The sequence below is a fragment of the Rhinolophus sinicus genome, linkage group LG03 (assembly GCF_036562045.2).
Source record: "Rhinolophus sinicus isolate RSC01 linkage group LG03, ASM3656204v1, whole genome shotgun sequence".
NCBI lineage: Eukaryota > Metazoa > Chordata > Mammalia > Chiroptera > Rhinolophidae > Rhinolophus > Rhinolophus sinicus.
Window position 1 is genome coordinate 100320404 of NC_133753.1, and position 24902 is coordinate 100345305.

At 45.0% G+C, this 24902-nt stretch overlaps 1 protein-coding gene across 2 annotated transcripts; it reads left to right on the plus strand.

Moving 5' to 3' along the window:
- The first annotated feature begins 3 nt into the window (after window positions 1–3).
- LOC141570643 (mucin-17-like) lies at window positions 4–17587 on the plus strand. 2 transcript variants are annotated; one of them, XM_074328361.1, is made up of 9 exons: window positions 6984–7497; window positions 7871–7929; window positions 10139–10290; window positions 10764–10829; window positions 10919–11081; window positions 11236–11397; window positions 11584–11681; window positions 15034–15113; window positions 16390–17587. In XM_074328361.1, the coding sequence occupies exons 1-9, from the start codon at window positions 7396–7398 to the stop codon at window positions 16429–16431; spliced, it is 924 nt and encodes a 307-aa protein (XP_074184462.1). In that variant the 5' UTR covers window positions 6984–7395; the 3' UTR covers window positions 16432–17587. The 2 variants fall into 2 exon arrangements, with proteins under 2 accessions (XP_074184461.1, XP_074184462.1); XM_074328360.1 differs by lacking the exons at window positions 7871–7929; window positions 10139–10290; window positions 10764–10829; ... (3 more) ...; window positions 15034–15113; window positions 16390–17587 and adding exons at window positions 4–4170; window positions 6682–6870 and having other exon boundaries at window positions 7373–7854.
- The last annotated feature ends 7315 nt before the right edge of the window (window positions 17588–24902 follow it).

A 24902-nucleotide genomic window follows, 5' to 3' on the forward strand; every position in this document is an offset into this window, starting at 1 on the left:
CAACAACTCCAATGGACAGCACCACCTCTGTGACAGTGTCTATAGGACCTACTGCATCTTCAACAGCTCCTAGTGAGAGCACTACTGCTGATTCCACTTCTACAGAAGGTAGCACATCTTCAGCAACATCTAGTGAAACCAACACCCCTGTGACATCTACTACAGGTGCTACTGCATCTTTGACAACTTCTTCTGGGGGCACCACTGCTCTGACATCCTCTACAGAGGCTAGTGCATCTTCAACCACTCCTACTGACAGCACCACCTGTGTGACAGTGTCTATAGGACCTACTGCATCTTCAACAGCTCCTAGTGAGAGCACTACTGCTGATTCCACTTCTACAGAAGGTAGCACATCTTCAGCAACATCTAGTGAAAGCAACACCCCTGTGACGTCTACTACAGGCGCTACTGCATCTTCGACAACTTCTCCTGGGGGCACCACTGCTCTGACATCCTCTACAGAGGCTAGTGCATCTTCAACTACTCCTACTGACAGCACCACCTCTGTGACAGTGTCTATAGGACCTACTGCATCTTCAACAGCTCCTAGTGAGAGCACTACTGCTGATTCCACTTCTACAGAAAGTAGCACATCTTCAGCAACATCTAGTGAAACCAACACCCCTGTGACGTCTACTACAGGCGCTACTGCATCTTCGACAACTTCTCCTGGGGGCACCACTGCTCTGACAACCTCTGCAGAGGCTGATGTATCTTCGACAACTCCTACTGACAGCACCACCTCTGTGACAGTGTCTATAGGACCTACTGCATCTTCAACAGCTCCTAGTGAGAGCACTACTGCTGATTCTGCTTCCACAGAAGGTAGCACATCTTCAGCAACATCTAGTGAAACCAACACCCCTGTGACATCTACTACAGGCGCTACTGCATCTTCGACAACTTCTTCTGGGGGCACCACTACTCTGACAACCTCTACAGAGGCTAGTGCATCTTCAACCACTCCTACTGACAGCACCACCTCTGTGACAGTGTCTATAGAACCTACTGCATCTTCAACAGCTCCTAGTGAGAGCACTACTGCTGATTCCACTTCTACAGAAGGTAGCACATCTTCAGCAACATCTAGTGAAAGCAACACCCCTGTGACGTCTACTACAGGTGCTACTGCATCTTCGACAACTTCTTCTGGAGGCACCACTGCTCTGACAACCTCTGCAGAGGCTGATGTATCTTCGACAACTCCTACTGACAGCACCACCTCTGTGACAGTGTCTATAGGACCTACTGCATCTTCAACAGCTCCTAGTGAGAGCACTACTGCTGATTCCACTTCTACAGAAGGTAGCACATCTTCAGCAACGTCTAGTGAAAGCAACACCCCTGTGACGTCTACTACAGGCGCTACTGCATCTTCGACAACTTCTCCTGGGGGCACCACTGCTCTGACATCCTCTACAGAGGCTAGTGCATCTTCAACCACTCCTACTGACAGCACCACCTCTGTGACAGTGTCTATAGGACCTACTGCATCTTCAACAGCTCCTAGTGAGAGCACTACTGCTGATTCCACTTCTACAGAAAGTAGCACATCTTCAGCAACATCTAGTGAAAGCAACACCCCTGTGACGTCTACTACAGGCGCTACTGCATCTTCAACAACTTCTCCTGGGGGAACCACTGCTCTGACAACCTCTGCAGAGGCTGATGTATCTTCGACAACTCCTACTGACAGCACCACCTCTGTGACAGTGTCTATAGAACCTACTGCATCTTCAACAGCTCCTAGTGAGAGCACTACTGCTGATTCCACTTCTACAGAAGGTAGCACATCTTCAGCAACATCTAGTGAAAGCAACACCCCTATGACGTCTACTACAGGCGCTACTGCATCTTTGACAACTTCTTCTGGAGGCACCACTGCTCTGACAACCTCTGCAGAGGCTGATGTATCTTCGACAACTCCTACTGACAGCACCACCTCTGTGACAGTGTCTATAGGACCTACTGCATCTTCAACAGCTCCTAGTGAGAGCACTACTGCTGATTCCACTTCTACAGAAGGTAGCACATCTTCAGCAACATCTAGTGAAACCAACACCCCTGTGACGTCTACTACAGGCGCTACTGCATCTTCGACAACTTCTTCTGGGGGCACCACTGCTCTGACAACCTCTACAGAGGCTAGTGCATCTTCAACCACTCCTACTGACAGCACCACCACTGTGACAGTGTCTATAGGACCTACTGCATCTTCAACAGCTCCTAGTGAGAGCACTACTGCTGATTCCACTTCTACAGAAGGTAGCACATCTTCAGCAACATCTAGTGAAACCAACACCCCTGTGATGTCTACTACAGGCGCTACTGCATCTTTGACAACTTCTTCTGGGGGCACCACTACTCTGACAACCTCTACAGAGGCTAGTGCATCTTCAACCACTCCTACTGACAGCACCACCTCTGTGACAGTGTCTATAGAACCTACTGCATCTTCAACAGCTCCTAGTGAGAGCACTACTGCTGATTCCACTTCTACAGAAGGTAGCACATCTTCAGCAACATCTAGTGAAAGCAACACCCCTGTGACGTCTACTACAGGCGCTACTGCATCTTTGACAACTTCTTCTGGAGGCACCACTGCTCTGACAACCTCTACAGAGGCTAGTGCATCTTCAACCACTCCTACTGACAGCACCACCTCTGTGACAGTGTCTATAGGACCTACTGCATCTTCAACAGCTCCTAGTGAGAGCACTACTGCTGATTCCACTTCTACAGAAGGTAGCACATCTTCAGCAACATCTAGTGAAACCAACACCCCTGTGACATCTACTACCGGCGCTACTGCATCTTTGACAACTTCTCCTGGAGGCACCACTGCTCTGACAACCTCTACAGAGGCTAGTGCATCTTCAACCACTCCTACTGACAGCACCACCTCTGTGACAGTGTCTATAGGACCTACTGCATCTTCAACAGCTCCTAGTGAGAGCACTACTGCTGATTCCACTTCTACAGAAGGTAGCACATCTTCAGCAACATCTAGTGAAACCAACACCCCTGTGACATCTACTACAGGCGCTACTGCATCTTTGACAACTTCTCCTGGAGGCACCACTGCTCTGACAACCTCTACAGAGGCTAGTGCATCTTCAACCACTCCTACTGACAGCACCACCTCTGTGACAGTGTCTATAGGACCTACTGCATCTTCAACAGCTCCTAGTGAGAGCACTACTGCTGATTCTGCTTCCACAGAAGGTAGCACATCTTCAGCAACATCTAGTGAAACCAACACCCCTGTGACGTCTACTACAGGTGCTACTGCATCTTTGACAACTTCTTCTGGAGGCACCACTGCTCTGACAACCTCTACAGAGGCTAGTGCATCTTCAACCACTCCTACTGACAGCACCACCTCTGTGACAGTGTCTATAGAACCTACTGCATCTTCAACAGCTCCTAGTGAGAGCACTACTGCTGATTCTGCTTCCACAGAAGGTAGCACATCTTCAGCAACATCTAGTGAAACCAACACCCCTGTGACATCTACTACAGGTGCTACTGCATCTTTGACAACTTCTTCTGGGGGCACCACTGCTCTGACAACCTCTACAGAGTCTAGTGCATCTTCAACCACTCCTGCTGACAGCACCACCTCTGATACAATTGCCACAGAAGGTAGCACATCTTCAACAACTGTGACATTCACTACAGGGACTACTGCATCCTCAGTAATGCCTTCTAGTGGCACTACCTCTCTGACAACTTCTACAGAGACTACTGTATCTTCAACATCTCCTATTGACAGTGCCACCACTGTGACAGTATCTACAGAAGCTAGTGCACCTTCAACAACTAGTGATGGCACCACTGCTGTGACACTGTCTACACAGGCTACTTCATCTTCAACAACTGCTCATGATACCAGAACTCCTGCGATAACTTCTACAGGGGCTAGTTCATCTTCAGTAAGTCCCGCTCACACCAGCACACCTTTGATCACCTCTACTGAAGTCAGCTCCACTTCTGTGACCTCTGAGGTTGTCATCACCACAACTCTCTCCACTGCAACAGCCGGAACAAAACCTAGCACACAGAGTGCTACCTCCATCACAGTCCCCACTCTCTCCACTAGTTCATCCACCACTATAACGAAGAGTACCTCTACCCTAGTTTCTAGTACTACATCAACCACACCAAGTAAGCAATTTCTTGAATTTACCTTTTTAAAACTGACATTTCTTTTCAGTCTTCCCCCTCCCCACCCCCTTTGTAGTTTTCTTCTTAAACATTTACTCATCATTCACTTCTTTTGCTCTTACTTGTTTTCCATTAGATAAAAAACGTCTACTGTCGTATTACCCTATCACTTACTTCTCTGCATGTCTTGCTGTTTCTTGTGCTAGATCACTCTTTCATACAATACAATTTACCTCTCTGCCTGGACATCTTCAATCCCCAGTACAGTGTTCACACATCCCTTTTGGACTCTGCAGGTGTCTGTCCCATTGCATTTTATATACTATAATTTCATTAACTTTGTATCTTTCATTTACATTTTCACATCTTTTTACAGAGGGTTTCATCATTGATTTTGCTCATACTTAAGTGCAAAGTTTTGTTTTGTTTTGTTTTTGCAGGAGGATGTTGCCAGTAGTAGTCACATGTACCTGTGGCAACTGTGTCTCTGCCACTGTTCACTTTTATTTTGTTTTATTTTATTTTCTGAGAATCCACCATAGAAGCAAAAAAAGTTTCACTTTTATCATCTCTGAACTCTACCTCCGTGTCCTTGAAAGTTTCTCTATCCTTATGCCTCCCTTTCTTTTCTATGACTCTAGAGCTTTCACTCAGCTCTCCTCACTCTGCTTAGGATGAGACGGGCCCCACTTCATATATACTGTTATAATATACTGTTATTATGTTACCTATGACATACAGTCTATATTTTATGGTTTTCAGTATTATTCTCAGATTGAGAAAGGATATGTGGCATGCATTAAAGAAAGCACAGCAGGTTCTTGAATAACGTTCTTTTTTTTCTTTTTTTAATAACTGTTGTTTTGTTCATCATTGTTTCATTGTAACTTTGACTGAGGTGCCCTAGGAACTTAATTCTTGTTTATATCAATCAGCTTATGGTAAAATGGTTTCATTATACATCATGTTGCTTAAAGTTGCAGAACCTATCAATGTTGTTAAGTAAGGACTTACTGTTTACTAGTTAAAATACTCGGAAGCTTTACTAATTCAGATGAACTATAGATATGTTCACAGACATATGACCTGTGTCCACCTAGGGCACTGCCCAATCCCATCTGGAATTGATCAAGATGAAAGGTGGTTCTTCAGCTTTTGGCTGCTGCATTTTCTCAGGGCTTTGTGAATTTTTCCTCTGTTGAGTTCTGCTTTGCCTGTCCTTTCCATTATGTGGCTTTGTTCTGTGGTTTCTCTCCAGTGTCTTTGTCTTGGGGAGTTCTCTCTTGTTCTCAGGTGGGGGCGGGGGTTTCTGAGCATCTTCTAAAGGGAGGTCTGGACCTCGTGTTCCCAGGACGAATGCCAGGTAGCTGCATGACTGCTGAGCCCACAGACGGTGTTGGTCAGCTCCCTGAAGGCTGATGGTCCCCTTTCTACCTTCCTTTTATTTCCTAGAGGTTGGCCTCCCATTTAGACTGTTGGGCAATAGGTGAATACACTCCAGCAGCAGCTTTTGCTGCTACTCACAAGCCTGGGCTTGGGCACTTAGACCCAATCTGAATATTCTTCAGTAACACATGAGAGAGAGAGAGAGAGAGAGACACACACACACACACACACACACACACACACACACACACACACACACAGAGAGAGAGAGAGAGAGAGAGGATCTATGGGTCTCCAATGTGCCCAAGACTCTAGTGTCATCTCTTCCATTCTTTCCGAATGTCTTGAACAGAAGGTCTATAAACAGAGGCTGTGTGATGATGTGACTGTCATGGGTTTGGCCCCTGCTCTCTGAGTCTGGTGGCGGTAGACCAGGAGGCAGAGGTGGGGCAGGTCTTTGTAGCATATATGCACACCTCATGTACCTCCCCAGATGAACCACACTGGAATACTGGTTTGCACAGGTACAACTCTTTTCAAGAAAAGCCAAAGAAAACAGAGCTTTTGTTTTTTTGGTTGGTTGGTATAGATATTTGAGAGTTGTCTATAACCTCTTCCTACCTATTTAAATGAACTCAAACTTCATGTCCCAGGAAATAAAAAAGGAGTCATGAACAGTCATAATGGCAATGATTTCCAGGGTGAGTTCTTCTGAAGTAGGTACGGAAGGGACAATGACGTGCTTCTTCCCAAGCGTGGTGGACTCTACATTGGTCAAGTCCCCCTGGATTCTCTCAGTCTCTGTCTCTCTTTTTCTCCTCCTCAGTCCTGACTGAGTTGTCCCCACCTCTCACAACACTAGGTTTCTCTTTTCTTGCTTTTTGGGGCTAAAGTAAAGCATGCTGGAAATAGACCTCCACTACCAGATCAAGTCTGCTTCCACGTGGAAACTTGGGCAGGTCTCTTAGCCTCTCTCCACCTCAGTTCTCCCATCTTTAGAGTGGAGACGATACTAAATGTCCTGCCTACCCCAGGGTCTCATGAGAATATCAAATTAGACTGTTTGTGAGACTATGTTATAAGTTATAAAGTGCTGTGTAAATACATGACCTTTTCCCCTTTCAGTGATCTGCTTCAATGGAGGGACATGGAACGGAAAGGCCTGTGAATGCCCCCCTAACTATGGAGGAGATAAGTGTCAATACAATACCGTAGTCTGCCAGAACGGAGGCACCTGGGATGGGATCAAGTGTGTATGCACTAGCCTTTATGAGGGGCCAAAGTGTGAGACTGTGGTCTCAAGTATTAACATAGGTGAGTAAGACTGCTGCCCTCCCTCCCGCAACCCTGGGCCCATCCTCCACGCTGGGCACCCATTCCTGCTCGTCCTTGGCTAGGAATATGGCCTCTTCCAGAGGCAACCATTTTACCCAGTAGTAAGAAATTTAAAATATTAAAGAAATGAATAAATCAGCAGGTATAGTTTGGGACAAAATACAAATTTTGTACAGAATTTACCATAAAATACATTTAAAATAAATGAGTATATGATGGAGCAGAATACAAAAAGTATGCAGAATTCTCTAATAGAATATAGGACCCGAGGCTCCTTGGGCTCCATCCCAAAGCCGTGAGGAGTACAGTGTACTCTCCTCTCTACAGGGGCACGCTGGTGAGACCTGAGTGGGGGTTGGAGGTGGGGGGATCCAGGCCACTCTCCCACCAAAGACATAGTGCCTGGAGGAGTGGGTCTCCTTAGTGGGGAATTCAGGGGGTGCTGCCTTCAATAAGTTGTGCTGTTGTCTGACCCCCTCAGAGCCGGAGAATGTTTCTGCCCACATGGAAGTGACTGTGAAAGTGACCAATCAGAACTTCACCAAAGAGCTACTAAACCGGAGTTCTTCCGAGTTCCAGAAGTTCAATGAAACATTCATAAAACAGGTGGCCCTGGGAGAGCAAGTCCCCATGGTCACTCAGTTCTCCCCAGGGAGGTGTTTCTGAGGGTTAAGACAGCAGATGAGGGCAGTGTTAGAGGTGTACGAGTTTCTCAGCTCACCATTCATTTTCTCAGGGCTTTCCAGGGAGGGAGGGGAAAGACAAAGCAAGTTTCCACCTTGGGGGTCCCAGGGACCCAGGGCAGGGCTGGTCTCTGGGAAGGGACTACTCCATCTGGACAGTGTGCCACTGTCACCTGGGGATGGGGACTGGGGAATCATGCAGGTCCATCCTCTACTCTCTTAAGATTCTACATAAAAGACAGGCAGGCCCTCAGGTGGGGCTTCTGGGATAGCATTGTGGCCTCCTTGCCTTTCAGATGGATATAATTTACTCCGGAATCTCTGAGTATGAAACAGTCAACATCACAAAACTGACGTGAGTATCTGGGCTCCTAGGAAGAAGGTCCTTGGGGTGGAAGCAATAGCCGTAATTATAAAGACAATTTTAACTATGCCCCTTATATTAGTCTGCTAGGGCTATCATAACGAAATATCCCAGTCAGGGTGGCTTAAACAACAGAAGTTTATTTCTCATGGTTCTGGAGGCTGGAAGTCCAAGATCAAGGTGTCAGCAGGTTTGGTTTCTCCTGAGGCCTCTCACCTTAGATCACAGACAGCCTCCTTCTCACTGTGCTTCACGTGGCCCTTCCTCTGTTGATGTGTATCCCCGTGTGCCTTCATGTGACCAAATTTCCTCTTCTTATAAGGACACGAATAAGATTGGATTAGGGCCCATCCCTATACCCTCATTTTACCTTAATCACCTCTGTAAAGGTCCTATCCCCAAATTCAGACACATTCTGAAGCACTGGTGGGTTAGGGCTTCAACATATGAATTTGGGAGAACACAATTCAGCCCATAACACCCTTCAGCAATTATAGTTTCACATACATTTTGCAGTTTAAAGCTCATAACCACCCTGTGAGTGAGGCCAGTAAGGCTGCTCCCATTGTGCAAATAAAAAACCTGAGGCTTCCAGAGGTGCAGTGACCTGAGGAGTCATTTATAGAACGGTAGAGCCAAGACACGGACACACCAGAATACCTGGAGGCTACAGCTTGTGTGATGTACACGCCATTAGTTTTAATTGGTGAAGCCAAATAACGTAGCTTGCCATGAGAAATGCCCAGGAAAAAGGTATCCAAGTCCACAGTTGTTCTATATTCATTTCCACCCACCTAGGATAGGAATCTTTACCATGTTATTTACCCCAACTTTATGAAATCCTTTGAATGGTGCTAGCCAATGGGACTTTCATGGGTCCCCCAGCCTGCCCTGGATCATGAGGGAGATATTTTTTCTCAGGGTTTTCAGAGTCACCATTGGTAAATTTCGAGAGGAACTTAATAACCAATACGGAAAAATTTGCACTAAAAGCACAGAAAAAAAAGTGTTTACCAGCCTTCGTTTTTCTTCCTCCCTCAATTCAATTTAACATGAAAACTTCTTTCTCTCACAAGAGAGGCCAGCCACCCCAGGTAAAGTTGCCAAGCCCCTGCCCAGGCTTCAAACACAGCAGATGCCGGGGCAGTCTCTAGGTTGGACACCGCATGTCTGCTCTTCAGCAGCTCAGCTCCCCTGGAAGAGGAGAGCATTTTCCTTCCTCACCCTAAGACTACTCTCCAGGACTGGCATGTGTTGATGCAGTAGGATTCTCTCTTTGCCCCTGGGGTGGGGGGAGGGCTCTGTAGGGCCATTCCTCGTTCCTTTTCTCCACCTGTCCCTCTATCTCTCTGGAGGGAGAGAGAGGACAGGCTCTGTGGACCAGGCACTGAGCTGTCATCTTTATGGTCCTGCCTGTAGGTATCAGGTTTTTTGTCTCCACTTCCTTAGGCACCTAGGAGGAGAGCTGGGCTCTGAAGCCTCTGGGAAAGCACACAGCAGGGAAGTGATTCTCATTCAGAGTGGGGGCTGCGATCTATGGAAAAGAAAGGAAGCAAAGGGAAGCATGTCTGAGGCCCTGGCTTCTTCTAACTCCTGAGCAGGGAGTAGACAGAGACTTTTGACTAGAATTTTAACTTTTTGGTGTCAGGGACTCCTTTTAGAATTGACACAAATTTGTAGAAGTAGAAAAAATGTCCCTATGCACCTTCAAATTTTTGCGTACAGTTTTATGAGGTTCACAGGCTTCCTGCAGCCAGGCCACCACCAGGCCATTCACGAATCCAGTAGGAGTCCCTGGTGCAACCTCTTCTCCCGGGGCCGAAAGCCCCTTAGGGACACTTTGCCAGCACCTGCCCAGTCTCCTGTTTAAACACATATAGTAACGCCTTCAATATGACCTCTCCCACAGAGGCATCCCCCTGTCCGTCTTCTTCCCTGGGCCTTCCTTGAACCTTCCACCTTTGTAGACAATCCTCTTAGGTGCAGGGGATACGGGTCTTATGGGGACATGCCCAGCACAGTGCCTGGAATGGAGCCTTCACCCAGTAGACATTAGGTTTTCATGTTCAACCATCCTCCCCCAACTTTGCCTTCCCCTGGGGGCAGAGAGGGCAAAGCCTGCCTGGGGAAGGAGTCAGAGAGGTGAGCACCCATTATTACCTGGGAGGACGCCCAAGGCCATCTTTCTTTTTCTCCTCAGTCCTGGCAGTGTGGTGGTGGAGCATGATGTCATCCTGAAGACCAAGTTCATCCCAGATTACAAGGAATTCATTAATAAGGTCGCCCAGAAGGTGGAGGAAAAAATCAAGAATGCAACCCAAGAGCAAACACTCAACAATAATACATGCGCAAGTAAATTCCTAGGCTTCTGGGGAGGGGCATGAGGGGTCCTTCAAAGATCCTTTAAGCTTTGTCATGCTTAGGATAGGGGAGATTGGAGAGGTAAATGGGGGGAGCAAGAGAACACCGAGAGCCCAGGAATCAGTCCCAAAGCTGGCAGATGCCAGGAGAGGCTGTGAAAGGAGGATGCAGAGGCAGGTGTGCTAAATCCTGAGTCTACAGGAAAATGAGGATGAGCCTGACTTATTACCCAATGTAGATGTTTCTCAACGCAGTCATCAGTGTGGGGATCTTGGCTGAGGTGGGTATGGGACAAGAAGGACACTTGGAGAGCCACGATTTTGGAGAGCTGGATGTGAGGCTGGCATTCCCTCTTTGCAGAGAGTGGTTTCCCCCTCTCCCATCACAGCTGCATGCCCTGCTGATACTCACGCCTGAGTCCCCTGCTAAACAAGCTTGTCAGGGCTTATGTGTCTTCTTCACAGCTTTACTGTGCTTCAACGTGACTGCCACCAAGCTGCAAAACGTTTCAGTTACATACGACCCTGAAGGTAGGTGGCCCTAGGGGCTTCAGGGAGGGCGGGGGAGGCGGGCAGCGCACCTGTCCTCCAGCTCACAGGACGCCTCTGTGCTCCCTCAGAGGAATGCCGGAAGATGGCTGGGAAAGACTTAGCGGAGTACTTCTTTGTGGAGTACAAGGACCAGAGACCAAAATGCATCACTCGCTGCATGCCAGGCTTCAACGCCTCCCTAAACTGCAACTTCGGGACGTGCAGGCTGGAGCGCAGTGGCCCTCATTGCTAGTAAGTGTCCCACCACCCCACCTCAGCCCAGCTGCTCTCCTCTCCACCCCCTGTGGTGTCAGGGTCAATTCTGAGGGTGGGGGGACTGCGGGTATTTGCTGGCCCTGACTCTAGATGGCTCCCTTTCCCTCCCTGCTCCTTCTCGCCACTTCAGCTGCCTGACCACAGACACTGAATGGTACAGTGGAGAAACCTGTGAGTTCAGCACCAAGAAGAGCCTGGTGTATGGGCTTCTGGGGGCAGTGGGGGCAGTGGTGCTGGTCGTCCTCGTCGTCCTCCTGGTGTTTGTGTTCCGCTCCAAGAGAGAGGCGAAAAGGCGAGTCACTGCTGCCCCCTCTTCCCTTTGCCTTCAACTCCCCCTCCGTTTCTGACCCCTCTGTCCTTAAGCATTCCATCCCCGAGGTGGGCAGTGGGGGGAGGAAAGCAGGGACAAGGCCAGTCCCCAGGTCCTTGCATTCATTCTCTGCTCATGATGGGGTCTCTCTGGTGTTTCTATCAATAGGCAAAAGTCCAAAGTGACTCAGTTGTACCAGTGGCATGAAGAGGATGGTGGACCAGCCCCTGGGGCCTTCCAAAACGCTGGCTTTAACATCAGTGAAGGTATTAGAAATCCTCAGTGGACTCAAAATATCTCAAAGTATGGAGACACACATAGGAGGCATGTGGGAAGGAGCAAAAGGGGAAAGCATTTTCATTTCCAAAACATTTGATTCCACATCTGCAACCACCACTGGCTCCTCTGAGGCCCTGGATGGGGCACGAGCATGGGCACAGCGTAACTAGATCATGGGGGTGGGGGAGTTCACAAGTTATTTGATGGGCATAGATTTCTCCAGAACACAATACTGTGCCTATGTGGAGACAGATAAATACCTAGGAGTGTGTGAGCTTATTGACAGGTGGGTTATAGCTCAGTAAAGTGATTAATTATAGATTTTGTTAGGTTAAATGTACATGTTAGAATGTCTAGAAATTGAGTCTTTAAATTAAAAAAATGGAATAAGGACATTTCTAGAAATTGTCTTTAAATTCTAATGAAGGAGAAAATTGGAATGAAGGAAACGTTTTAGTCAATCCATAAAAGGCAAGAAAGGGCAAACAAACAAGCAAACAAAGCACAAAATAAAATAGTAGAAAGTAATCCAACAATATCAATATCTACAATAAATATAAATGGGTTAAATACTTCAGTTAAAAGAGTAGATTTTTAAAAATCTATTCACTGTGGATGAAAGGCACATAAAAAATAGAAGCACAGAGAAAGGATAAAAACAAAAGTATGGAAAAAAACAAAATAGAAAAATACTAACCAAAATAGCTGTTGCTATATATATTCAGTATGGGCAAATAAACTCCAAGGCAAAAAGAATTACTAGGGATAAGAATGATCAATGTTTACTGGGAAATGTTTTATTTTGTTAAGAATATATAAATCTACCTTGTGTGCCCTATTAATACACCTTCAAAATATATAAAGCAAAAATTGACAAAACTACAAGAAAAAATTTCTGAATCCATCAACAAGGTGGGAGATTTTTAAAAAATTAAAAACTCTCTTAGTAATTGATTGATCAAGCAGGCAAAGAAATCATCAAGGGTATAAAACTTTCATACAAAATAAATGACCGCCTTAATATAATTGTCAAAGACAGACTGCATTCAACAACTGGAGAGTACACATTCATTATAGGAGCATATATAAAAAAACTTGTAAGAATCACCACACACAAAGTCAGAAAATAAAAGTCTCAAAATTTTTCCAAAAAAATTGTTTAAATCGGACTATATTATCTGACCACGATGCAAGTGAGTTAGAAATCAATAACAAAAATGTTTCTGGAAAACAAAACCAAAAATCCTATATCTTTGGAAACATTTTTTAAAGTTTCTAAATAACTCATGGATCAAATAAGAAATAATAATGGAAGTTTAAAAATCCAGGGATCTGAATGATAATGAAAATACTTGGTATCAAATGTGTGGGATGCAGCAACATACTCAGAAGGAAACTTAGAGTTTTAAAACGTTTGTATTGGTGGAGGAAAAAAGATAGGAAATTATGGAGCTAACTTTTCAACTTAGGAAGTTAAGAAAAGAACAACAAATAACTTTAAAAAGTGCAGATGTAAAAGTAAGAGCAGAAATCAACAAACTAGAAAGTAGAAATGCAATAAAAAGAATCAACAAATCAAAAGTTGGTTATTTGAAAAGATTAATGAAATTGACTAATTTCTGCTTAAGACCAATGAAGAGAAAAGGGTGAAGATACAAGACAAATAGTATCAGGAATGGGTAAGGAAACATCGCCGTGATTGCAGCAGCTATTTAAAAGGTAGTAAGAGGCTATTATGAACATCTTCAACCAACAAAACCATAAACTAAGGCAAAATCCTGAAAACTGGAACAGTCCTAAAACTGTTTGGGTTTTTTCTTTCTTTAATGAATCAGGCTCAGATGTTTTACAAGTGAATTCTACCATTTACAGAGTGGAGACTGATAATCTTATGCAAACTCATTCAGAGACTAGAAAAAGAAGGAATTCTCGCCCATTCACATTATGAGCCTACCATAAATGTTTATAGCAAAACCAGACAAGACAGTACAAGAAAGTACATTTAAAGACCAAATTCACTTGTGCACATAGATACAAAACTCCTGAACAAAAAATTAGCACCTAAAATCCAGCAGGTATAAAAATCACAACTAATTGAGTTTATTCTAGAAAACAGAGTTGTCTGAAATTTATTTATAAATTCACCCCATTACCAGAATAAGAAGAAAAATATCATCACCTCAATGAATGCAAAATAAAACATTTAATAAATACCCATATCTTATCATACAAACTCATCCAATTAGGATTAGCATTTTAATTTCGTGGTAAAGATATCCACACAAACACACAAAAATCATTCTCATTAATAAAACATTAAAAGTCACTCAGTTTAATCAGAGGTTGGCAATCTTTTTCTACAAAGGTTCTGATAGCATGTTTTGGGCTTTGTGGGCTATATGAACTCTGTCATAGCTACGCAACTCTGCTGATATAGCATGAAAACAGCCATAGACAATATATAAGTGAATGAATGAGTGTGGTTGTGCTCCAATAAAAGTTATTCAACTACTTAAAATTAAAAAAAAAAGCATAGCTTGTGGGCCATATAAAAATAGATGGCAGGCTGGGTTTGGCTTACAGGTGTCAGTTTGACAAGCTCTGCATTGAACTAGGATCAAATAAGTCACAGGTCTCTTCTATCACCAGTTCTATTAATCATTATCCTGGGTGTCCTAATCAGTATAATAAAAAAGAAAAAGTGTTTAAAAATTGGAAAGAAAAATATAAATCTGTCATTTGCTGCTGATGTTGTTGTCTTACATAAAACCCAAAAGGATGTTAAATCATTAAAATTAACAGAGTTCAGCAAAGTTGTCAGATATAAGATCAATTCTTACAAGGTCAATTGCATTTCTTTGCATTAGCAACAAACAGATAACTTAATATAAAAAAATACCCTCTATACAGCACCTAGAAATATATCTAACAAAGGATGTTTAAGATTTTTCAGTGGCAAATGATAAAACTTAACAGTGTAGAAGCCCTATATGAAAGAAAAGCCGTATGTTCATGAATTGGAGAAGTCAATATCCTAAAGCCATCAAATGGCACCCCAATCCGGGTCAAATCTGGACTTCATGAACTTGAGAAGCTGTTTGCAAGGCGCTTATGGTTTTTCTTTGTTTAATTTTTAAATGTGATTTTTCACATCTTCCAAGAACCAATTAAACCATTTGCTGATGTCAGGTAATTTATGTAGCTCTCATGTTTGCAATAGTTTTCAGGTTCCTGGAAAGTGGGGATGCACCTCTCACCTTGTAGTGGGTGGTATTAGAGGGGGACATGAGAGCTTGTCTTCTTAACCATCTGTTTTGGTGGGACTTTCTCCCTGTTTAGAACAAGAGGACTCCATGCAGCTGGACTCCGTCTATAGTAACTTCCAGCCCTCCCTGGGCCACATAGACTCTAAAACACAGGTAAGAAGGGCCTGCGTGAGATGCCCACCTCCCCCTGCCCTGAGACCGCAATTCCCCTGCTACCATGGTAGCGTCTTCAGGAAAACAGTGTTTATGGTTTGTTAGTCCAGGTGGTCATCCAGCCTCCACTGCTGGGAAAGGGAAATAACCCAGGGTGGCAGGTGGGGGAGCAGGAGAACTGAGCTGCAAGGTGGATCTACCTTTTCTAGACCGCTGAGTCTTCATGTTCAGAGGTTTCCTTCTTGCCTTTTAAATAAGTCCTCGATGGCCAATTTATTTAGTTGTCGTAATTTTCAAACACACATAAAAGTCAAATTAATAGTGCAGTAAATACATATATATCTCATCTAGAACAATAATGTTTAACATGTTGCCATATATAATGAATAGATGCATCAATTTCTACTGAACCATTTGGAAGTCATTGGCAAACATTATGACACTTGATTGCTAAATACATCAGTACACACACTCCAAGTACCATTATCATACTCAATAACTTGATAATAATTCTATAATATCATCCAATATAACTCTATAATATCTTCCGATATCCGTTTTTCCAATTAACCCAAGAACATCTCTTATTACTAGTTTTTCAAATATGAATACTACAAATTTCACTAACTGACTTGTTGTGTGTCTTTGGTCTTTTAACCTACAGCTGGCTCTTATATTTTAAAAATATATTGGTTTTCATAAGAATCTAGGATGGTTGTTCTAAGTAATGTCCCACATTCTGGATTTGTCTAAGTATTTCCTCCTGGTGACATATATCTTATCCCTCAATCCTCTGTGTTTCCTGTAAACTGGCAGTTAGGTCTAGAGGTTTGATTACACTCAGCTTAACCATTTTTGTTAAGCATATGCCATAGCTAAGGTAGTTTCATCACTTCAAGAGGTACATAATGTCAGGTTGTCCCACTATGACTGATACCAAGATAGGTCACTTGGGTAAGGGGTGACCACTCCTTAGATATTTGAGGGAAGAAGAAATACCCTCAAAGCATTCATGCCTAAGAAGTGTGATTGGCTTCAGGTACTATGTTCCCTGGAGAGAACCTTGTTGCAAAGATTAACTCCCTAGCCAAGACCCCCTTTAAATCTACCTAATTCTGGGGTGGAGCAAACTGGAGGGACACAGGTGGTTTGTACTAGACTCCAGGTAATAGAATAGGTTCTAAGCTGAGGGTTTCCGCTGTCCCAAGACTCTTATACTTCCAAATTCCAGGTTCCTCAAGGTCCCAGCCCTCACCTGGTTCTGTCTCTCTTTCAGGTCAAAATTCAGAGGCCTCAGGTGATGATGTCATCACTTTAAGGCAAAGGGAACTTCACATAGAGCTGTGGAGTCTGGAAGTATGGAGACCTCAGTTCAGCTAAGCTTGGTGGAACATTTCCCCATTGAGAGCATTCCACAGGAACCTGATGAAAAATAAGGAGGAAGAGGAGAGAGAACACAGTTCTGAGAATCTCTCAAATAGAAACACCATGGAAGCTCCAATGGGCTTGTCATGATATCAGCCAAGAGTCTCTCCTACTCATTCTGGGGAGGTTCTTCCTCCCTTGGGCCCAGTTTCAGCACCAAGGACAGCATCTCATCAACGGGGTTACTATGGTGATCACTCAAACACTGGATTGCACTTTGCATTTCACAAAATACTTGTATAAGATTTATTGCATTTCCTCTTCGTGTTTTCTTTAATACGTATCATGTTTTCTCTGAGTATATAGGATTATGAGTATTCTTTAAGTTCTAATTTTTATCCACCGATTCTTGGTTTCTGTTAGTCAATATAATCACTTCTATTTTTAATCACTGAAAACAACAAAAGCAATTTCATTATATTTTTCATGGTTCCTGAATCATTCTCCAGTCAACTTCCTATACAAGCTCCTGTTTCTCATCTGCCAGGTTCTCTCCGCCTTTCCTCCAGGATATAGTGTCTGATGAGTTTGGCCTCAAGACGACAAAAGGGAAATCTGCAGCCAGGAAGAGTGCCATCCCCTGACGTTCCCTGGCACCACTTGCTGGCCACTGAGGGTACCATGAGGCAGAACCCACACACACTCACTCACTTACCTGACACAGGGATTCACTTCCTACTGGGAGAGAACCAAGTTCTACTGGAAGTGAGCTCATGTGTCTTTCCGTAGATCTAAAGTGATGGAGTCTTGGGTTCTATTTCCAACTTTCTCATTAACTCCCTGGGTTAAATTTGGGAAAATCACTTTTTACCATTTAGACTCAGTCTTGCCTTCTGCTGAATAAATACTAGGTTGTTTTTAAAGTCTCCATCGTCACCACCATTTTAAACATTTTTAAGATTCTTTATTGCTATTCCCTCCAGGCAGCTCAGGATTTATTTGTTCTGGAGGGTCTCTTCCACAGGCCACCCCACTTAAACTTTAACCTACAAAGAAGCCTAGACTCTGCTGCCCCCTCATGGACGCTGAGAGCATCTTCAGTTACCAGTCAGTTTCTTGCAGCCATTCCCTCCTGGCCTCTCCCATTAGAGATGTTTAACCATCACTTGGTTCATTCCCATATTTGCCATAAAAAACCCCAGCTCCTAAAACTGGTCTGTCTTAGTCTGTTCTGTCTTATATTATAGACTGGGTGGTTTATAAACAACAGACATTTATTTCTCACAGTTCTGGAAGCTGGGAAGTCCAAGATCACTGGACTTCCACTGAAATCTGCTGTCTTTTTTCTGTGCCCTCACAGGGGAAAGGCAAGCGAGCTCTCTTGGGCCTCTTTTATAATGGCACTAATCCCATTCAGGAGGGCTCTGCCCTCATAATCTATCACATCCCCAAAGATCCCTCCTCCTAATACTGTCACACTGGGGATTAGGTTTCAACATGTGATTTTGGGGAGGACACAAACATTCATTCTATAGCATGGGCTGAATGCAGGCATCTTCACTGCCAGAACCCCCTCCCACAGGCCCAGGCATCAGTGGCCTGGGAGGGGGCATTTAAAAGGGCTGCAGATCCCATATCCAGTCTAAAGCTTCATTACTCACCTAGCCTCCGCCTGTTCTTTCCTCACATCTGGTCCATAGAGAGGCAGACTACAGTGGCTAAATGCGTAGCTAGCCCACGTCCAACACTGGAGCAATTACCCAACGACCTGGGTGAGTTTGGGAAAATAACTTCTCTCTGGACCTCAGTTCTCTCAGTTGTAAAAACTGAGTGACCACTCACCTTGTGCCAAGCACTGTTCTAAGTGTTGTATATTTTAACGCATTTATTCCTTACAACCCTGTGGAGTGGGAACTCTCATCACCCTCATTATATAGATAAGGGAACTGAGGCAAAGAGATATCCAGTAACTTGCCCAAAATCACGTGGTCAGTGCATGTGAAGCTGGGATTATAAACCAGGGACTCTGACAGTCACGTCTGTGTTCCTGACCATCAGTTATGTGCCCTCCCTGTGAGGCCGCTCTTGGGATTAACTGGGTTAGGGTTAAAGTCCTTGGAACAAAACATGGCACATAGAAACTTCTAGAAATACAAAAAGAAAACATGAGTTATTGTTATATCAACTTCGTTCCTCACAATTCTCTCCATAGCCCTTCTCTCGTAAGCTTCTTCTTCCTCTCCTGCTCTAACCCTAGAAGAGCATTGGACTGGAGGCAAGATAAAAGGAAGGCCCTGTCATTTTGCAAAAATAGGGAAATCTAAAAGCACAGAGATATACAAAAGGTTGAAGATGGATACACCAAGGCACAAAAAGAAGGGTGTGGCAGGGGCTTAAAGCCAAAGAGGCATTTGAAAACCACCCCTCCAGAGTCACTTTGGCCACCTGCACCATCCCCATCATGCAGTGCATTGTGCCATGGGTTCCCCTTCCGTGCTGCTCCTGCTTGGAACTCAGGTCTGTTTAGGTCTATTACCTCTGGCCCAGCCCATTGCCTTGTCTACCTCTCCCTGTGGCCTGCCCTCCTTCCAGCCGCTCCTCTCTGCCACAGCCACTGGCTCCTTCCCCATTATGCTGTTCACCTGCTCAAAATGACGCCTCCACCCTCTTATCAAAGCAAGATTTGCCTCCTCAGAGTAATCTTCAAGGTCCCTGGAATCAGGGACCATCTTCCCTCCCAGCTTCATCTCTCCCTCTTCTCTCCACTGCATGGTCTGGTGAAATGCTACCCTCTCCCCTCAGCTGCTTCTTTAGCCCACAATGCCCTTTCCACAACTTCCTCTCTAAAACCTGACTCAATCTGCAACTACAATTCCACTTCCTCCAGGATGCCTTCTGTGATACAACCCTTTACAATTAATCTCTTTCATCTATGTGTCTCTGTCTTAGTCAACTCAGGATGCCATAACAAAATACCATACACTGGGTGGTTTAAACAACAGACATTTATTTTCTCACAGTTCTGGAAATCCAAGATTAGGGTGCCAGCAAGGTCATGTCCTGGTAAGGGCTCTCTTCCTGGTTTGCAGACAGCCACCTTCTCCCGCTCTGTGTATGTGCACAAAAAAGTGATCATATGACCACCTTTTTGTGCACATACACAGAGTGGGGGTGGCGGGAAGAGTAAGGTCTCTGGGGTCTCTTCTTACAAGGACACTAATGCCATCAGACCAGGACCCCACCCTCATGACCTCATCTAATTCCCAAAGGCCTCATCTCCAAATGCCTTCACAGTGGGAGTCAGGACTTTAACTGTGAATTTGGGATGGGACAGGAACATTCAGGCCAGAGCACTCCTTAACACTATTATGTATACTTCTTATGTCACATTCATAATTTCCCCGCATATCTATCTCTACAGGGTGAGCGTGGGGCATTGTCCCTCTCTGTATCCCCATAGCACCTAACAGTGCCTTGTGAATAGAAGTTGCCATTAATGCTTGTTAAATTTAATTGAATCAAGACTCATGTACAAAAAATTTTTTAAAGCATCTACTGTCACATTCACCCCATCCTTCTCTGGCCTTTTGGGCTGGTGTCAACACAGCATAATCGAATTCTTACTTGTTCTCTAATTGCTTTATACATGCTTATGAGTGCGTATCTCCTATCCTATGGAAAGCATCCTGTTCCAGGGCCATAGACTCTAGCACTGGCTGTGTACTCTGTGGGCATTTGTACACCGTGGCTTCCTCTTTTCTCCTTTCCTCCCACAGCGAAGCCTCACTTTCTCTGGAAGAGATCAAGACAGAAGAAATAGTCAGCAGAGCTTCTTTCTCCATCCAGTGGGCCCTGGGTTTGGGAATAAACACAGCATCCTGACCTCCTTTTCTGGGTCTTTCATGTCACTTTCAGTTACCCAGAGATCCTGCGGGTGGGGCAAGTATGAAATGAGGCTGGAAGTTCTAGGACCATTCCCCGATGATGAATTAAGACTGACGCCACTAGCCCACCCTCAGAATGTGTAGAGACAAGGGAAACAATTTTCCAAAGCATCCACTAAAATTCAGCTCTCTCACAGACAGATGAGAACCCAGCAAGGGTCTTGATGTTCAGAACCCCAGAGATTTTACTAGACCTGGGAAAATATGACCATTGTGTTTTGCTGCTGAGGGTGATGTGACTCTGGAGATGGCATTTAGATGACACCCCGAGGGTTGGGCAGGCCTGATTCATCTGCGATGATACAGCTTCCTAAGTCAGACTGCCTGACAAGAGGCAGGGCTCCAGGGAGCCAGGCAGCTAAGGAAATTTACTGTGTGGTGTAGCCAGGGAAAGTGGAATTGGATCTGGGTGATAATCACCTGATTAGCTCAGTGCTTCCTGGAGAACGCAAAGGGTGGGAGGCAGCGTGGGGTGGGGGTGGGGAGAGAGGTCAGCCACCATCTAGGTGGAGCCCCAGGGGCTGGGGTTGGCTAAGGCAAAAAACAACTGGGGCCCCGAGAAGTGTATAGAGCAGCAGACCCAAAGAAAACAAGTGTAACACCCACTCGCCCAACCATGGGAGTTACGGTGGGTCAGAGTGACCAGGAAAATGTAGGCCTAGGGGGTAGGGAAGCCAGGAGTGAGGGGAAGAACAGTGGGCAGAGCTGGGGTGCCCATAGCAACTCCTCACTGGGTGCTGGCTGACGGGCAGGCACTGGCCTGGTTAAACACTCAAGACCCGCCATCAGTAGCCTTCTCTCAGGCCTCTCAGACTCGGCCTCTGCGGGGGGTACCAGGCATGAGTGGAGCTCACTGGTGTTGATCTTGGTGGCTGGTCACAAGCTTCTTGTAGGGTGGCTGCAGGAAGCCCTTCAGCTCCGGTTTGTGGGACAGAACTGAAGGCTGATGGTTCTGCCCTCCCCCCACCCTCATTTCTACAGGACTGAAAGTTTGAATTTGGGGAAGGAGGCCCCATAATGCCTGGTGAAGACTGAGTGATTTTGTTCTCCACGACAATTACAGGCTGCTGATGGGCCCCTGCCAGGTGGCATCTCTGACCTTCCAAGATTGTCTGGGTCACAGTCACAGTTTAACCATTTGTGAGCCCTTGGTATAATCCATGCCTGGTGCCAAGCCTGCACAGGCATTAACTCATAGCTTCCCAACCTGGGCACTTCAAGCTGGTGTGCCCTGAAAGGGTTATACGTCTGTGGAGATAGGGAGCCCCCAGCCCTCCAACCACCAGGAAGGGCCTGCCAGAGTCTGGTATCCCACCTCCAGACAACTTCTGGCCTCCAGTGCGACCAACGCAATCATTTTTCACATGTGCCAGATGAAAAAAGCTTGAAAGCATGCCTTTATTTTATTGGATCCTTATGACACCTGTCATGTGGGGTAGCATGCGGGGTCTCTGGTCCCGCTCCCTGCATAAGAACGCAGGATATGGCGAGGCCAAAACGGAACACCCACGGAAACATGGACAGGGGAGTCATGCCACTATAGTCTCACTGGCGGCTGGGTTGGAGACAAGACACAGGAGGCAAGAGCCGCACTATCCGCAACCACTTCTCTATGCCAACCAACCTCACTCGCTAGCTGCAACCCGCCATGCTAACTGTAATCCGCTCTTGCTAGCTCAGCCACCATCTTCTTGCGAGCCCCCATTTGCTGCTAGCATAGCCACAGCAGTTATATTAGTTGCCAATGGCTCAGTGGTTACAGCTGACGGCCAACTAGCCACAGCTGATGGCCATCCAATCACAGTTGATGGCCATTTACTACCCAAATGAGCAACTTTCCATGTGAGGGTGAGAGTTTGGAAACTGCACTGGTGGCTCTGTTCCCACAACACCCATGAGGAAGTAGCTTTATTTCCCTTTTTACAGATGAGGAAACTGAGGAGTTGAAGGGCTAAGTGGTCACTAACTAGGAAGAGGTAGATTTATACTGAGAGTGTTCAGTTTAAAAGCCCACAATGTAAATAAGCCTTAAGGAAAGCAGACTGCTCTTCCTCTAACACCAAGTCCAAAACCACCGGCAGAGCCAGTTCTCCCCCCAACACATCACGAGGATGGAGGTTGTCTGCCTGGGTAGGGTGGGGCCTCTTTCAAAAGTATTGGAGGTGTCCATTTCTATGCCACAGGGTAGAACAGATGGAAAAAAGAAAAGGGAAGATGCTCCTGGATACTCTCATGCCTAGGGTTGAGCTAATACTTTTCCGGGGAAAGCTCAAGCACTCGGCTGTTTTCTCCTCATTTTCCTCTCTTACCAAAATGGGGCTGTCTACACTGTAGAGACCTATACTGAGAATATTCAAGCCTGGGTTTTGGTGCAAGAAGTCAGAGATGCCTGAGTTGATGCTAGAGCAGCTGAGAGTTGGCTGTGGTTTCACTCTTAAACTTGGAGGGCAGGCTGAGCTCATCTGGTGCTGAACTGAGCTGACCTGATGGTGAGCTCTTCTTGGGAACAGCACCAGAGTCTTGGTTGACCCCCAATACAAGACTCATTTGCCAGGCATCAGAGCAAGACCTTCGACACACCTCAAGGAGGAGCTAATACGTGTAACATTTTCCTAGCACTGTTGTAATAAAGCACCCTGAACTACGTGGCTTAAACAACTGAAATTTATTCTCTAACAGTTCTGGAGGCAAGAAGTCCAAGATCAAGGTGTCAGCAGATTTGGTTCCTTCTTGGGGCCATGAGGAAGACTCTGTTCCACATCCCTCCCTTGGCTTCTCGTGGTTTGTGGGCAATCTTTGATGTTCCTTGGTTTATAGACACATCACCCCCAGCTCTGACTTAATCTTCTTGTGGTATTCTCCCCGTGTGCATCTCAGTGTCCAAATTTCCCCTTTTTATAAGGACACCAGTCATACTGGATTAGGGGCCCATTGTAATGCCAATATGTCTTCATCTCACATTGTAGATCACATCTACAGTGACCCTAACTCAAGTTAAGTTCACATACTCGGGAATTGGAGGCTAGGACTTCAACACATGAATTGGGTGGGGTAGGGACAAAATTTAACCCATAACAAAGCTCTTCTCCTAGGACAGGGGTTCTCACATTCGGGTGAGGGTCAGAATCACCACTAAAGAACCCAGAAGCTCAAGCTCTTTGACGCAGGATGGACGGGGCCTAAGTGATTCTGATACTCCAAAGTGTGAGCACTGCTCTCCCGGAGGACTTTTAATTAGACCTCAGGTGCAGCAGCCTGAGTTGGCTACACGTCTCAGATCATCCCACAGTCAATAGTCCAGCCAAGGCTCATCTCTCATCAGATTTGTCCCTCAGTTCCTGGGCTTACTCTGTCCCATTTCATCAGTGCCCATTCTCATATGCTAAATAGATGTTAATTATACCTTAATATATTTATGTCACCTTGAAAGTTATATTGTTCTGTTTTATCTATCCAAGTGTTTTAAAATTATGCATATGAGGGGTGGTTGGTTAGCTCAGTTGGTTAGAGCGCCATGCTCTTAACAACAAGGTTGCCGGTTCGATCTCCACATGGGCCACTGTGAGCTGCACCCTCCACAACTGGATTGAAACAACTACTTGACTTGGAGCTGATGGGCCTTGGAAAAACACACTTAAATAAATAAAAGTTAAAAAAAAATTATGCATATGAATGTGTTCTATGGATCTCATCTTTTCCTGTTTCTATTCTTTTAGGTTTTTAAGACCTTTCCATGTGAGTTTCTCTAGGAGTTGCATTGCTGGGTCATCGGGTTTCCATATAATTTAGTTTCACTGCTTGGCCAGATGGCTCTCCACTCCCACCACTTCCCATGTCTCCACAGTCCTGCCGTTGGATGGGTGCAAAATTACCAACTACCAGTGAGCATCTTCTAAAATGCTTGTTAGCCATTTTGCTTTCATAATCGTTGCCTATTTTTCTTTGAGTTACTTGTCTTTTTACAATTTATTTACAAGAAGAGTTTATTGGATATTAATCCCTTATCAATTTCAGACATTACAAGTGTCTTTTTTCAGCTAGACACCCATATCTTAATTGTCTTTGCAGTGCCCTTTTTTGAACAGAAAAGAAAAATTTCTCATATATAGTTTGTGTTTTTGTAGATCCAGTTCAAAAAGTCTTTCCCTATACAAAATCTCAATAATATTCTCCTACATCATCTTCTGCTAATTTGTGGTTTTATTTTTCACGTTTAGGTCTGGATCTACTGGAACTTGACCTCTGTATATGTGTATAGTGAGTTAGGGACTCATATTTGTTTCCCATTGCTGCTGTAACAAGTTACCACAAACTTAGTGATTTGAAACTATACCAATTTACTATTTTACAGTTCTGGAGATCAGAAGTCCAAAATGAATCTTATGGGGCTAAAATCAAGGTGTCAGCAGGGCTGTTCTCTTCTGGAGGTACAAGGGAAAATCTGATTTCTTGCATTTTCCAGTTTAGAGGCTGCCCACAT

Bases quoted from the DNA above. Each gene is read 5' to 3' on its own strand.
- LOC141570643 (XM_074328360.1), top strand. From the start codon at position 12: ATGGACAGCACCACCTCTGTGACAGTGTCTATAGGACCTACTGCATCT. The intron at 4,171-6,681 runs GTAAGCAATTTC...TTCCCCTTTCAG, and splicing joins TACTACATCAACCACACCAA to TGATCTGCTTCAATGGAGGG. The intron at 6,871-7,372 runs GTGAGTAAGACT...TGACCCCCTCAG, and splicing joins GGTCTCAAGTATTAACATAG to AGCCGGAGAATGTTTCTGCC.